This window comes from Melanerpes formicivorus, unplaced genomic scaffold, assembly GCF_026170545.1.
Source record: "Melanerpes formicivorus ecotype bairdi unplaced genomic scaffold, bMelFor1.0.p_v2 SCAF_60, whole genome shotgun sequence".
NCBI classification, from domain to species: domain Eukaryota; kingdom Metazoa; phylum Chordata; class Aves; order Piciformes; family Picidae; genus Melanerpes; species Melanerpes formicivorus.
The window spans coordinates 4,417,533-4,433,292 of NW_027142412.1; the positions used below are offsets into that span (position 1 = coordinate 4,417,533).

The 15,760-nt window shown below is 40.8% G+C and overlaps 1 protein-coding gene and 1 long non-coding RNA gene across 4 annotated transcripts in view; both read right to left on the bottom strand.

The window, feature by feature from the left end:
- KREMEN1 (kringle containing transmembrane protein 1) overlaps positions 1-14,929 on the bottom strand; it is a 35,917-nt gene extending 20,988 nt beyond the window's left edge. The window contains exons 1-2 of one of the 3 annotated variants that reach the window (XM_068161959.1): positions 14,508-14,929; positions 5,416-5,578 (exon numbers count right to left, since the gene is read on the bottom strand). In XM_068161959.1, the coding sequence (XP_068018060.1) occupies positions 5,416-5,578; positions 14,508-14,586 (242 nt within the window). In that variant the 5' untranslated portion in view covers positions 14,587-14,929. Of the gene's footprint in view, positions 1-5,415; positions 5,579-14,182; positions 14,311-14,507 lie in introns of those variants that run through there. The other 2 variants (XM_068161958.1, XM_068161960.1) reach the window with 2 other exon arrangements.
- On the bottom strand, positions 9,623-11,990 carry LOC137453036 (uncharacterized). Its single transcript, XR_010990223.1, has 3 exons — positions 11,211-11,990; positions 10,573-10,634; positions 9,623-9,971 (listed from the first exon to the last, which is right to left on the bottom strand). It is a non-coding gene; the product is annotated as an uncharacterized lncRNA (long non-coding RNA).
- Positions 14,930-15,760: the final 831 nt, after the last annotated feature.

Consider the following 15,760-nt stretch of genomic DNA (forward strand, 5'->3'; position numbering starts at 1 on the left):
AATTCCTTCTGTGTTTTTTTGATGATTCTGATAGAATCATCACTGCTGATTCAGTCTGATTACTCTCTGCTGTTGTGTAGCATCATTTACAATTGCATGCCTAATTAATCATTAGGTTATTTAAGAGCTTTTTCTATGTATTCCTTTTCACACTGAAAAGATCAATTTAAGAAAATAAACTGTTGTTTTGGACAGTCTGGGTGAAATATCATCTCTTTTTGGCCAACTGCCATCTTTTTATCATGTATTTTGTCATGAATTCTATTCATGAGACTCCAAAACGTCAGTTCAGCTGCACGCTGTCATTTGGCCACATCAACAACCCTCTGTGGCAGATCCAGCCTTAGAATGGCTGGGGATATTTCATTTCATTTCATTTCATTTCATTTCATTTCATTTCATTTCATTTCATTTCATTTCATTTCATTTCATTTCATTTCATTTCATTTCATTTCATTTCATTTCATTTCATTTCATTTCATTTCATTTCATTTCATTTCATTTCATTTCATTTCATTTCATTTCATTTCATTTCATTTCATTTCATTTCATTTCATTTCATTTCATTTCATTTCATTTCATTTCATTTCATTTCATTTCATTTCATTTCATTTCATTTCATTTCATTTCATTTCATTTCATTTCATTTCATTTCATTTCATTTCATTTCATTTCATTTCATTTCATTTCATTTCATTTCATTTCATTTCATTTCATTTCATTTCATTTCATTTCATTTCATTTCATTTCATTTCATTTCATTTCATTTCATTTCATTTCATTTCATTTCATTTCATTTCATTTCATTTCATTTCATTTCATTTCATTTCATTTCATTTCATTTCATTTCATTTCATTTCATTTCATTTCATTTCATTTCATTTCATTTCATTTCATTTCATTTCATTTCATTTCATTTCATTTCATTTCATTTCATTTCATTTCATTTCATTTCATTTCATTTCATTTCATTTCATTTCATTTCATTTCATTTCATTTCATTTCATTTCATTTCATTTCATTTCATTTCATTTCATTTCATTTCATTTCATTTCATTTCATTTCATTTCATTTCATTTCATTTCATTTCATTTCATTTCATTTCATTTCATTTCATTTCATTTCATTTCATTTCATTTCATTTCATTTCATTTCATTTCATTTCATTTCATTTCATTTCATTTCATTTCATTTCATTTCATTTCATTTCATTTCATTTCATTTCATTTCATTTCATTTCATTTCATTTCATTTCATTTCATTTCATTTCATTTCATTTCATTTCATTTCATTTCATTTCATTTCATTTCATTTCATTTCATTTCATTTCATTTCATTTCATTTCATTTCATTTCATTTCATTTCATTTCATTTCATTTCATTTCATTTCATTTCATTTCATTTCATTTCATTTCATTTCATTTCATTTCATTTCATTTCATTTCATTTCATTTCATTTCATTTCATTTCATTTCATTTCATTTCATTTCATTTCATTTCATTTCATTTCATTTCATTTCATTTCATTTCATTTCATTTCATTTCATTTCATTTCATTTCATTTCATTTCATTTCATTTCATTTCATTTCATTTCATTTCATTTCATTTCATTTCATTTCATTTCATTTCATTTCATTTCATTTCATTTCATTTCATTTCATTTCATTTCATTTCATTTCATTTCATTTCATTTCATTTCATTTCATTTCATTTCATTTCATTTCATTTCATTTCATTTCATTTCATTTCATTTCATTTCATTTCATTTCATTTCATTTCATTTCATTTCATTTCATTTCATTTCATTTCATTTCATTTCATTTCATTTCATTTCATTTCATTTCATTTCATTTCATTTCATTTCATTTCATTTCATTTCATTTCATTTCATTTCATTTCATTTCATTTCATTTCATTTCATTTCATTTCATTTCATTTCATTTCATTTCATTTCATTTCATTTCATTTCATTTCATTTCATTTCATTTCATTTCATTTCATTTCATTTCATTTCATTTCATTTCATTTCATTTCATTTCATTTCATTTCATTTCATTTCATTTCATTTCATTTCATTTCATTTCATTTCATTTCATTTCATTTCATTTCATTTCATTTCATTTCATTTCATTTCATTTCATTTCATTTCATTTCATTTCATTTCATTTCATTTCATTTCATTTCATTTCATTTCATTTCATTTCATTTCATTTCATTTCATTTCATTTCATTTCATTTCATTTCATTTCATTTCATTTCATTTCATTTCATTTCATTTCATTTCATTTCATTTCATTTCATTTCATTTCATTTCATTTCATTTCATTTCATTTCATTTCATTTCATTTCATTTCATTTCATTTCATTTCATTTCATTTCATTTCATTTCATTTCATTTCATTTCATTTCATTTCATTTCATTTCATTTCATTTCATTTCATTTCATTTCATTTCATTTCATTTCATTTCATTTCATTTCATTTCATTTCATTTCATTCCATTCCATTTCATTCCATTCCATTCCATTCCATTCCATTCCATTCCATTCCATTTCATTTTTTTTTCCAAATAGCAAAACACTGAAGGCAGGGAGCTGGCTGAGTAAAATGTTGCTAGTTAGCCTTTCAAATGGACTAGTAAAAGTAGTGGATGAGGAAAGACTAAGACTGGTGTCCTAGCAATTTAGGTGTAATGACAGAGCTTCCAGTGTCTAAAGAAAGACTAAACTCAAGGCAGGTTTGTCCTCGAAATAACAACAGTTGTCCTTGTGTTTACAGTTGCAAGATGTTTTGCATTTACACCTGCATGACAGAAACAAGGTATCAGCAACTGAATCATGGTAATGGTACTCGGCAAAAATGTGCCTGAAGATGCAAGGAAATTACAGAGAAATGCGATGTCTGTCTGTCGAAATCTTTGCCCTGAACCTCAGAAGGGTGTACAGATAGCAAACAGTTGAGCGTCTTTCAAAAGTTCCAAAAACTTTGGTCTGTATAATTTTGTTATGGCTGAAATGTGGAACATTGTGAGGCATTTCCATCTTAGCAGGGTGTCTTGTTGCAAACAAAGTATTCCAATTAAGGGTCACCTATGGAGAGATAACATGCTTCTGATTAAAGCTTTAGTGTAAAATTAGATTGCTCAAATGTTGTGCCTAAACTTCAGCCTCACAGCAGTGTGTTATGCCTTTAAAAAGAGCCCTGTAAGATGTGTGTTGCCTCAGAGCAGGAAGGTCAACTTGTTGACTGCTGTCAAGCAAAAGAAAGGCTTAACCATCCTTCCATACATCTGTGAGAATATTCCTGGTCCAAGGCAAACGTCTTCGCAAAGAGGACATTCTAACACCTAGCAGACTGAAGTTAGCTGTGTTTGGTAATCAAGCCATTTCTCAGGCTTCTATACCGGATTATAGGCTCCTTGCTCCTTGTAACACCTAATGATTGTTTGATAAGTGAGACTCTAGTAAGGATTACTCTAGAATAAACATTCATCTTGTTCTGCACAGTTTTTCATAGCTTGGTTTAGTACTTAGTACATGGGTTGCTTGGTACTAACCTAAGCATTAGCCAGAGATGACAGCCAAAAGTAAGACCCTGTAGATAAGTCTGTCTATGATACTGCCATACATTGACAATCAAAATTATGTTCTTGATTCTGGTACTAGTATCAGAGGAGGCTTTTTATAGCTCTGGATTAGTGTGAGTACTGAGACACAACTCTTTGCATGTCAAGGAAATTGTTACACATTTGCCGTCGCTGGGATGAGGACGTCTGCAAAGCTGGTGCGAAATGTTTTGGATGGGGAGAGTCCTTCCAGTGCTTACATGCCAGCCTGAAACAAGACAGCTGGATGGGTTGGTTTGGTTCCAGGCCATTTCCTAAAGAGAATGATCAACTTCTGTGGAGTTTCTCTTGTTGGTTGTATGTTTTCCTTTGCTCCTGTAAGATGCTTAACTGATTCAAAAGAGAGTCAATTCAAAACTTGGCAATACTACTTTCTCCTGTTGCTGAGAACAGAGTCCACTGATGCAACATATTGAACAGTATTATCTTGGAGCGCTGCTGCAGGCACTGGAAGAGATCCCAAGTAAGTCTTTTTCTTCCCTGTCCTTCACCAACATTCCTCAATGAGAAATATCCTCTGAGTCATCAAATACTCTGAAAATGCCGCCAACTCCTTTAATCGGTGTGCTCATCTGTCTGCTACATGTCACAAGACCTCTTTTTTTTTTTTTTTGCATTTGCTTGCTGATTCCCCATTAACTGGCTGGCTCTGCTGTATTCTGCCCAGGTCTGATTAAATACAGAAAAGTTCTTGAATCGAGAACCGAGCCCCAGTGTTCATGATGCAGCAATTTGGTGACCTCCTGAGTATTAATTTTGACTTGCTTATCCTTATTTATATTGCTTGCAGCAGAATGGTTTCAACACAAAGGTGGTAATAACCCCAAAGTAAAAACACCTTCTGGGAGAACTGAGGCATGGTTTGAACCTCCCTGGGAGGAGACATTAAAGCTTTTCTTGCTACGCCCCAGGTAACTCAATTCTCAATCTCTTGCTCTAAACATCCCTGTTGCCATTAGTAAGTGACACCACTCAACTTTATATGCATCCTAGATGAGGTGGTGATTATCACTGCTTAAGGAACGTATCTATCACATCTACCTATTCCCACAGTAATTATAGATGGACATAAAAACTTAAACGGTCAGTCCTGCAAAGGCAGAATTCCCTGCATAAATGTTGCAAAGCAGGAAAAAGCCTGCAGAGCCTAAACATCTCTGAACTTAGCTTCTCATCTGGCTCTTAAATTTGGAAGGTCTTACTTAAGTTTCATTCTGAGTTCTATCCATAGTGATGGAGGACTTTTCTAGAAGGCAAGCAAATGAAAGTGGCCTGGTTGAAACTGCTGTAATAACCACTGAGAGTTGAGATTCTGAATTCATAGTATCATAGAATTCAAAGGACAACTCTAGGTCACTGAGCAGCTCATGCTCACTGTGAACTTTTAGTTACTAACTTTCATCAGCCCAGAATTTGGCATGTAACACATGACAGAACGTGACTTGTGGGTAAGGATACAAGCCCTAATATTTCAGAGATTCCTACAGACATTCACCAGTAGTCCTGTACCTGTGACTTAGATGAATTCTTTAAGTAATCTGTAGTCTTTCTCTGTCATGCCAGATTATAGCTTGGATATGATATGGACTTGGGGTAAGAGTTGCATAGAAAAGGTTACTCCATTAACAGTGTTTGGAGACCCAGGGTACTGATTACAGGATAAGACTTCTTAGATATCTATGGTTCTGACATTCCTTACTGTATGATAGGAAGATTCCTAATTTTGTGTCAACTATTTAAAGAAATGTTAAGTTTACAGGCAATGTTAGTAGCAATGAGGTATTTCTTACCTGCAGTAGTTATGTTCTCCAAGCCCTCCCTCCCCATTGGGATATTTCAAAGTATTATAAGGATGCTCAAAGGTCTCATTCCAAAACAGACAAGGCTTCCCTGCATACTGGGAGGTCTGGTTCTGAGTGCCACGATAGTCAGCCCCATTTGCAGTGTAACATTCTGGGAAGAAATGGAAATTGAAAAAGAGAAAGAATGTCTATAGGTTCAGTGTTTGGCTGTTGTCCCCTCACCTGCCACCTCATCCCCCGGAGCCCAGGTTCCCTTTCACTAATGCTTATCGGATTGTTCAGCACCTAAGGATGCTGGCTGGGATTTCAGTTTTCTCTTAGTCAAACATCTATTGAAGAGATATGATTTCATTACTTTACTAAACAATGTGTAACACAGTTATGTCTGAAGAGTGGTTGATACAATTAGCATGCACTTTCTGAATATTTCCTGAATTGCACTTGTGTATTACTCATTAGGATGAATCTAACTTGTTAATTTTTACTGAGTACTTTATGAAAGCAGAAGCTTGTAGGCATGGATCTTGAAAACACTTACAACTTGATTGAGGAAAAATTATTAAGCATTTCTTTCTCTGGCCTGAATTGCCTTAGAAAGGGACCTCCTTTGGTAGAATACAATCCTGACACCATGATTTGCTACTAAAGCATCTATGTTTTCAGGTTAAAACTTACAGGTGTTCTTCTGTATCAGTATTCTTCTGCCCTGTTCAGATTTTTCTCCCATTCATGTTTTGTTTTCCTAGCTTCCTAACGCTCGGCAAGTTAGAAATCAAAGCGGAGAACGATGCGTCTAGTCATTCAATGTTTTATCCCCTGCTAAAGTACAAATCTCACGTTGCCTGACTTTGCTGTGTCTTACTAACAACACCTGAGCAAAGAAGTATTCACATGTGAAAACACAAAACATTGCTGATTACAAACTGTGAGGATGACAAAGCATAGGAACAGCTTGCCCAGAGAGGTTGTGGAATCTCCATCCTGGGAGACATAAAAAAAACCAAAACCAAACAACCCTCTGGATGTGGTCCTGAGCAACCTGCTCTAGGCGATGGTGCTTAAGCAGAGGACTTGAACAAGATGACATCCAGAGGTCAGTTCCAATCTCAACAGTTCTGTGAATCTGTGATTATCTTTCAGAAGTAGTCATGATAATTAGTGCACCATAGAAAACACCTTTCTATTTAGGAACATTTATCATCCGTGCATTTGTTTTAAAATAGTATTGAAATACAACAGCCCATGACAGCATTAAAACTGCTGTAAATGCTTCTTTGTACTGAGTGGCACTACTGGGGAAAGTCACAAATGTTTCCTCCTATGGGCTGTGCAACCTTCTGTTTTGTCTGATAATATTCTCTGTAGAAACCATGTAACAGCTACACAAAAGTTTTACTGCCCTGAGGGAAAAGGAGAGTGCTCTTAAGTGAAGTATGCTGATCCCAGGTGTCCCTCGTGAGATGTACCTTACAAAACAAGGCCACAAAAACCTCTGTGGCTGCAGTTGGAAGAGAAAAAAAACTAACAACAAAACAGCAACCACCTCCCCTCAGCTCAACCCTGGTATTAACAGCTTTTTTGTATTTAGAAATACTGGGGAAGAAGGGAAAATGCATTATTAAAACCATGCCTTTGAAATTAGTTTACTCTGGGCCCACAAGTGTCAGAATGGTGCAATTATAATGATTATTTCACAGTTCTATTACACAGCAGATGAAAGCTGATTTTTTTTTGCCTTGACTGCACAATTTCATGCCTAGGCAAGTTAAAGTTTCTATTAAATGGAATTCTGTTGCTGAAGGCACATAGAAGTTGTCTGCAGAGCCATTAATGTACACTACTACGATCCATGGACAGAAAGCTATCTACACAAACCCAAGCTTTGAGTCAGTGCTCCTCCTCACTATAATTTATCTGACTGCTTTAGCCATGCAGGTGGGCTACAGACATTGCCTCAGAAATGTAAATCTGAGTTTTACAGTATTCAGGCTGCTACAGATACTTGCATAGACATATGAAAAACAGTAAAGTCACCACAGTGCTGCAGCTTCCTTCAATACCTCTCTGGCTTTGTGGTTAATTTTTTGAGGTGATCGTTGAAAACTATAGGCTGATGAATTTGGCAGAAAAGAGGAAAACTTAAACTGGCTAAACAAAATAGCGTACATTACAAAGAAGCAGTTGTGAGACGTGATAAACACACCCAGAGAAGCTGTCTCCTTCAGCTTAGTGCTAGGACTTCTTTTGCTTCTCACTTCTGATGAGAAGCGGTGTGCAGGAACATCTCCCCAGCAACGTGAGGAATGCTGCAATACCTGAATGGAATCTGGCACACAGACTAAACTGAATTTATCATCAGCCCATTGTAGGATCTGCTAAGGCTGGGCCATGCTTTAACTTGCAGTAGCAACTGCTCTTCACTTTCATGTCAGCTGTTTTTTTGGGGGGTTGGTTTGTTTTTAATAGGTTTTCTTCAAACTTCACTAGTACTTAAAGGAGATCATTGCACAAAAAGAAGAGTTAGAGCTCTCTTCCCTCTCTGAGCAGTAGCTTTGTGTTCCCAGGACAAAAGGTAGCTGTAACAGTGCCTCCTGTATTCTTCTGCAGTACCAAGAGATTTGGCAAAAATGTGCCAGCAGAGTTACAGTGAGAATGAGGCTACCCTGACTGTGTTAGCTTCTAGATGCAGAAAGGGGAGAGGTAGTGAAATATCACATAAAATCTTTGATTATCCCAGAAAAACTGAAATTAAAACTGTTTTTAATGGAATTTAGCAGCTCTTACCAAATTAAAAATTATCTTTTTGTGTTACAAGGAATTTGGTAGAAATTTTCATTTCATACTGATTAGTAATAGTGTTGCCATGGTGTTGGAGTACAACCTCTTCAAGTAAATAGTGGCATTTAAAAGTCAGTTCCTCAGTCCTAGAGACTTTTACCTTGAACTATCAGCTTTAAGACCATGAGAAACATTTTGCACCATTCTCTATAAAATTACTAGCAACATGGATACAGACCTCTCAGCATATTGAATACCTTGGCTGTAAGTAGCTGAATTCTTCTATTTATCACACTTAGTGGCTTTGCCATATTTTGCTGCATGACTGCCAAGACGCTACCTTAGCAATTTCACTACAGAATTAACATTCCTAGTGTGTTGAAAGTGCAAATTGAATGCTTCACATACACAGTAACTACTGTCCTCTCCATTTCAAGTCCATAGGCTGCACTTTAAAGACAAAAGTCCAAAGAGATTCTGGATAAGAAGAGGTTTGAACTTCCACTCTTCTTTTCATCTTACACCACTGGTGCAATAATTCTGAGAAAGGGTGAGCTTTAGAAGAGTCACTCAGGTTTGGGTGCATGAGACAGAGTGGAAACAACACTACTGATAGAACTCATGGGCTTACTCAAATGACCTTATTTCTCTTGGGCAGCTTATGATCGTGTAGAAGGGTGGGGGGGGGGGGGGGGAGAATACAAAATTACTACCACCTTTATGGTACCCACTGGGTCCAACTGCCTCATGTTGGTTGATACCTTTAGGTTGGTGGTTACCTTTAGGCCATGAAGCCCTTCACTTGGACTCTAACATTCCAGCAGTGACTAAAGGGAATTAACACCAGTTCAGTGAATTTCAGAAAGCCTTATTCTGTGAAGTTTCAATAATATGGTATACTATGACAGAACTTGCACCATGTCCAAGCCCTCTGGGTGGCAATGACAAGGGGAGAAGAGGCCCTAAAGCTGACAGCTTCCTAGAAGGCATCAGAGTGCCACTGTGCTTGACAGATGGCACGTGGCTTCTGTTCGTGTCCCCAAGGCTCAGTTTCAACTATCCTGTCAACTCTAAATCTATGGTAAATCACTAGGGTGTTAGAAAGGACACAGAGAAAGCTGTGACCATTCAACTCTTGAAGTTTCCAACCCTCTCATATTTCTAACATCTTAACTCACATGGGTCTCAGACAGAGTCTGAATTAGAGGCTTTGTGTCAAATCCACAATTAAAACTCAGTGTCTGTGATGATTTCACTCCATGAACTGCCCAACGACCCTGTTGCTTCTACTGTTACGTGTGGATGTCTGCAAGCAGAATTAATCGGAGACAGAACCACTGCGGTGGTTCTAGTCACGGAAAGCTGGAGGGTTCCAGTCGGCCCCGTTCAAGGTAATGACAGGACACGCACAGTGGCATGAGGTCAGGGCTGGTTTATTTGCAACAGATCAGGTGTCATGGCTGACAGAAAAATTAGTTTTTAAAATTAATTGTGTGACTAGATCTGTATTGAGTGGCAACTGCTGTAAAGAAAAAGCAGAATGGGGATGGCTGTCCACTCTGACTGCTCAGTGTGTGATACAGGTTCACAATTAGTTTTATTAGAGCCAGATCAACATTTGGGAGATCAAACAGCAGCTGTAGTAGAAATTCTTTCCATCTGTCTTGGTTTCTTCTTCGATGTAGGGACCTTACAATGATCATTTATGCGTTACGTTGGGACTGTGTGGCTGCCTGTGATCCACATGGACGCCACTTTAGGGTAATCTGAAATATTAAGGTAGTGCAGAAAATCATGGTCTGACTTTTTTACTGAATGAAGCACTGATGACTAAACCACTGATATTTCAGTGGCTGTATTCCAGTGATTTTCTAGGATGGACTTCCAAATACTGGTTTAAATCTCTGAAGTCCTTCATAGCAAGAGGCCCATTTACCTGAGAAATTCTCTTTTCATGCCACATTACCACAGACAGAAATAATACAGTCCTTCCTGCACAAATGAGATGAGAAGCAAAGAAAACAGCTATCTCCTTCTCAAACACTCTTCCTTTTCTGGCTGACAAGTGAGAAATCTTACGAATCTTCTGAGCATTCTTTGAGATCTGTATTTTTGCAGACATTTAGTGACATCACAAATTGCAGATTGAAGAGATGGAGGTTTCAGGATGGTTCAAACGAATTCTTAGAGTACTCTTGTAAATTTGGGGCAAGCATGTAGCTTTTGAGATTGAGAACACAGAATAACAAATTTGTTACTATTTCAGTAACAAAACATAGTTATTTGCTTTGTTTGTTTTAAATTCTGGAAGCTACTTGGAGAGTGGATTAAAGGTTGCCAACATATATCAAACAGAAACTAGCCTACCCGGGACAGAAATTATCCTCCCAGCGACTGCGCAACAAGAAGAAAGGTTTTCTTCTGAAAACCTGCAGATAAATAAAAAAGCTAAATGAAAGTGGCTGCTATTTAAATCTTGGGTTTCAGTACAGTAGTGTGATAGTGATAGCCAGAACATAAAAGGTTCTGTAAGGTTAATGGAAGAAATAAAGGTTCCTCAAATTTGCATGTTGTAACTGCTTGCTCAGTTCTCACTTGTTTTTCCTTACAGCCTTTCAGAAGCCAGAGAAGTGCTTAAGCAAAGGTCCCAGGTTCAATGACTGGGCATCAGCTGCTTGATGCATGTGCTTGCATAGTGTTCTAAGAAGAGTTTGGAGTAATTTCCTTTCGATCTAAATTGTTCTAGTTCTTGCTAGAGATTGTGATTTAAGCACTCCTCCTTAAATGAAAGCACTGCATCTAGGTGCAGATGGCAACAGTTACAGGCACTAACCAGATGCTGCAGTCTTTAATTTGATTGAAAGGGTATAATTAGACAGCAGAAACACTTCAATGAGAGAGTAATGCATAGAGGAAAGGACAGAAACCACTTAACCGATGCCAAGATACCCCAGCAGTAACAGAAGCAGGGGCCCACGGATGGAAGGGGCAGAACACCAAATTACCTTCATCAGATGAGAACATTTTTGTTTCCCTATGGATGTGAATAGGGATTCTATTATCATAGGTTGCCACAGTTCTTCATGTGGGGAACGCTGATTAAAACCAGAAGAAGCTTCAGAAGATCAAAGGCACAAATATGGCTTCTGTGGTCATTATTAAAAATATTTTTAGCAGTGTGCTGGTTTTCTTTGAAGATGCAGTTTTACTCATTGAACCATCGGGCCATTTGCATACTGCAACAGGATTGGCCAGGAAAAACCCTCCTTCCAGATTATATTATGATACAAAATACATGCATTTGGCAAGTAAAAGGCTGGTTTAGACCTACTCAAATGAAAAAAAAACAAAACACTGTAGTACTTTTATATTTCAATACTACTCCAATTTATGCATAAGTCCTCATCAGAACCATCATGTCTACACTGTAACTGCAGAAAAAGTGACAACACAATTGATATAAACTTAAGGGGAAAACAAAACAAACAACCCCCAAAACCAATGGAAAGAATAACCTTTGTTGAAAACTGCAACTTTCAAAATCACTGCAAAATAACTCCCCATTTGGCAAATCAGCCAAATTCCGATGTGATGGTATGAGGGCTCGAGGTTAGCTCACCATTTCTCTTGCAGTGTGTGGGCACTCTGTGTGTAGTAAAAATCATCTCTCATTCGACATATCCACACGGACACAAGCACATCATTCAAGTCCTCAAACGCAAACATTTTTGCTAATCAGAACTAGAGCCTTGTTTAGTGTTGGTCCAAACCAGACAGTAGCCACAGTGAACACTCACCTGACATTTGATCAAACCTCGACTTAAGCATCTGTCTTAAGCATTCCTGTAAGAATGTGCATTCCTGGGACTGTACAGACATGTGGAGTCCTACACTTGTGCTCCCTGGTAGTGTGTAAGTTTTACATATGGGAACTTGCTATTCTTGTGAAACTTTGATTACTAACTTTCAATGCAAACACTTCTTCATCACTCTTCCCTTTTGGGTTTAGTTTAGGTTTTTTTGGTGGTTCGGTTTGGGGTTTTTTTTTGGTGGAGAGAGAATGGAATGTTTCTGAGTTAGGTCTTTTTGGTGGGGGTGTTTTTTGTGGCTTTTTCATTTGTTGTGGTTGCTGTTACAAAAAAAAAAAAAAAAAGAAAAAGAAAAAAGAAGAAGAAAGAGACGGGGGAAAAAAAAAGAAAAAAAAAAAAAAAAAAAAAAAAAAGGTAAATGCTATCTGACCGGCCAGACCCTTTCTGGAATGTGTTGGAGGCAGGCAAATTAGCCAAGGAGCTTGAGAGTTGGTCACCACTATTTCTAATGCTTACAAGTATCTATTTTGTACCTTTTTTCTTTTCATTCATACAATACAAACATGTTATATTAACCACAGCTTTGCAGCTGCTGGCTGATCTCAGCTGCAAGACACAAACATGCCTGTCTCGTGACGTTTTTATCACTGGAAGGAAAACTGAATGATGTGGCCACATCAGAATCCAGTCCCTTAATACACCCATTTGATTGCTTTATTAGTGAGTTTTCAAACTCTTGCTCCACTGTTAAGCAGGGAAATTTGAATCCCTTCGTAAGTTTTATCAGGACGGGCCACAAGCACTGTGTGCATGGAGGCAGCGGTCAATTGCACAGCCATTGCGGTGTGACATGACAAAGAAGGCAAATTTGGAAGCTGGTGGCATGTAATCCCTGCCTCCCTTCTACTTTGGCTCCATCCTGATTAAACCATTCACATAACTCATTCGTGAGTTACATTCTATGCATGTACAAGCATGATACGCTGAAGTGTCTGACTGATACTTTTTCTACCTGTCTGGTATATGTGATCCCATTTCAGTCCTGTGGGACTAAGGGTCAAGAAGATCCTGAGGTATGGTTTGTGCAGATTAGCAACTGCTAATCAATACAAATTACAGGTCCTTGAAAGGTAGCTTTGCACTGTTTCCAGAGTCTTTAGCAGAAGACACACAGGTGACAGTACTTCCTTAATCCATTATGCTTTGTTACCCCTTCATGAAGAGACATCATATATTCTTCCTCCCTTCCCCTGCCCCAGCTGCTTGTGCTCAGGCATCTCCCTATCCTTTAGTGGTTGCCACTGCACACAGAAGTTGGCTAGAGGAAGGAAGTGCAGGTGCATAAACACAATCCTCTCAACAGCCTATGCGCCAAACGTTTTCCCTTGGATATATCCTTCATTTGCTATCATGCAGCCTGCTGCAAGGGACATGGTCACAGTTCTGTCTGCAGTTCTGCTCAGAAACCTTACAAGAAGATGTTCTTCAGCTTAAGCAAAGGATTAACTACTGTGAGCACCAAACATGTCCTATTGGTACTAGGAGCAGACAGACTGGCCTAGCTATGTTCTAGTCTAGGTAGCTCTCAACAGGCTTATCTGAAAACACTCTCGTATTTTACTCACTTCAGGTAACTACTGAGAAGTTGTGAAGTTCACCTTTTGCATTCTCTTTCTGCTCAAAGGCACTTCCCCCCCCCCGCAAGAAAGTCTACGTCGGTACTCTCCAAATCTAATTAAACGCATCTACAAAAGCTTGATCAGCAAGCATCTGTTCATGGCAAAAGAAGTAGAGCAAATTCTATGTTATAAGGAATAGCAACAGTTAGACTATGCAATATGTATCCAAGAGGACAATGCATCTGATGGCTGTGACACTTAATTATCAGGAACGGCCACCTCAGATCTTTTGCAAAGCAGTTGTAACTGCAGGTAGAAAAGCTTCAGGCTTTCCAGAGTCCTTGGCTGAGTAAGAATCAGAACAGTCAGAGGAGTCTGTGCTTGACAGGGAACCGGGGCAGCATGCCGCATTCAAGCGAGACGGCCACCCTCCAAACTCTTGGTTCTGCAGCCCCGACTCTGCCCTGCTGCCACTGGCTGCACCCACCCTCACACTGCCTGCAGACGCCTCTGCAGATGCAGCTACCAAACTCGTTTGATAATGCTTACCCGTTTGCCTCACGCTTTCACGCAGTTTTCTGAGCATTCAGCTCAGCAAGCATAGAGAGATATTAGAATACCCACGCTGCCAACAGCCCCGAAAATACCCGCGTCACGTTTGCAGGAGCTGCTCCGAGCCCGGCACCGACCTGGCGAGCAGGAAGGGCTGTCGAAGGGGTGCTGCCGGGCGGCGGAACCCTTTCGCAGCCGCTGCGCGCCGGCTGGGCATTCTGCGCAGTTCGGGGAGTGAGTGCCCACCCCTCAGCCCTGCGAGGGGACCGGCGAGCAGCCCCAGACGCGCCCCACTCCCGGCGCCCCGCGGCGCGGCACTCACCGGAGAGAGCGGGCTCCCGGCAGCAGCTCAGCGCCAGCCCCGAGAAGGCCAAGACGGCGGCGAGGGCGGGGGGCTCCATGGGCAGCGGCCGCCGGGCCGCACCGCACCGCGCTGGCAGGCGGCGGCCCCGGCGCTCCGGGGGCGAGGTGGTCACGGACGGCAGAGAAGAGCGCGAAGTGCGGGAAGCGGAGGCCCTACAGCATGTGTCCTGTAACTGCGCCCCGGCGAGGTGCCGAGTGGCAGATGAGGGATCCTATTACCAGCCATGTGACAGGAAAGGATAGAGACCAACATCCCAACCTGCTGCAGCGCGGCCGCGCTGCTCTTCACTTTTCGTTTGGCACCGACGGGTTTGGGCTACCGATGCTCCCTACGGGGCCGGCGCAGCGGCTCTGCGAAGCCCCCTGCACATGCAGGGCCGCCCCGCCAGCGGCCAGGAAGCGGCCGGGGACACCCCCACACCTCCCCCTCCACTCTCCCGCCTTACAGCAACCCACGTCTCGGTCTCGGTCTCGCTCTCCCCTCTGCCCTCCCGCACCCTGTCCCGCGCTGTCCACCCAGAGGAGGGAGGGCCGGAGCCACCAGCCCCTCGGCTCTCCCTGAGGCCAGCCGCTCTGCGGCTCTGCGCTCGTCCTGTGCCAGGCTGGGGTCCCGCGCAGGTGCAGCGCGACCGCATCTCCTGGGGCGCGGGGAAGAAGGCTACAAAACGGCCCTGTGCAGCTGCCGCCCGCGCACAGCCGCTCTGCGTGGGCGCGGTGGGGCCGCGAGTGCACGCCAAAGGGCTTCTCCCGAGCAGCGCTTTCCGCGGCTTCGCGGGTGGCCAGGCGCCATCGCCGCACGCCGCGGTTTCGGGTGTCGTTCTAAAACTGAAAAGGCATCTCACTGCATCCCGCCAGAAACGGCAGCGCGGCGGAGCCCCAGCGGAGCGGCCCGGACGCAGCCTGGCCGTGAGAAAGCAACGCTGGCGCGGCCGGGCTGCAGACACACGCAGCCCCCACACCCTGCCCGCTGCACGGGCTGCGGGCACCACGGCACCCGCGGGCAGTGCCACGCACCCGCAGCGGTGCCAACAGCGCTTAATAATAATCAGCGAATGGTGTAGGTTAGAATCGACTTTAGAGATTATCTGCTCCAACCTCCCCCACCATGGGCAGGGACATCTCTCAACTAGACTCGGCTGCTCAGGGTCTCATCCAACCTGGCCTTGAAACCCCCGGGGAGGAGGCATCCACAACCTCCCTGGGCAATGTGTT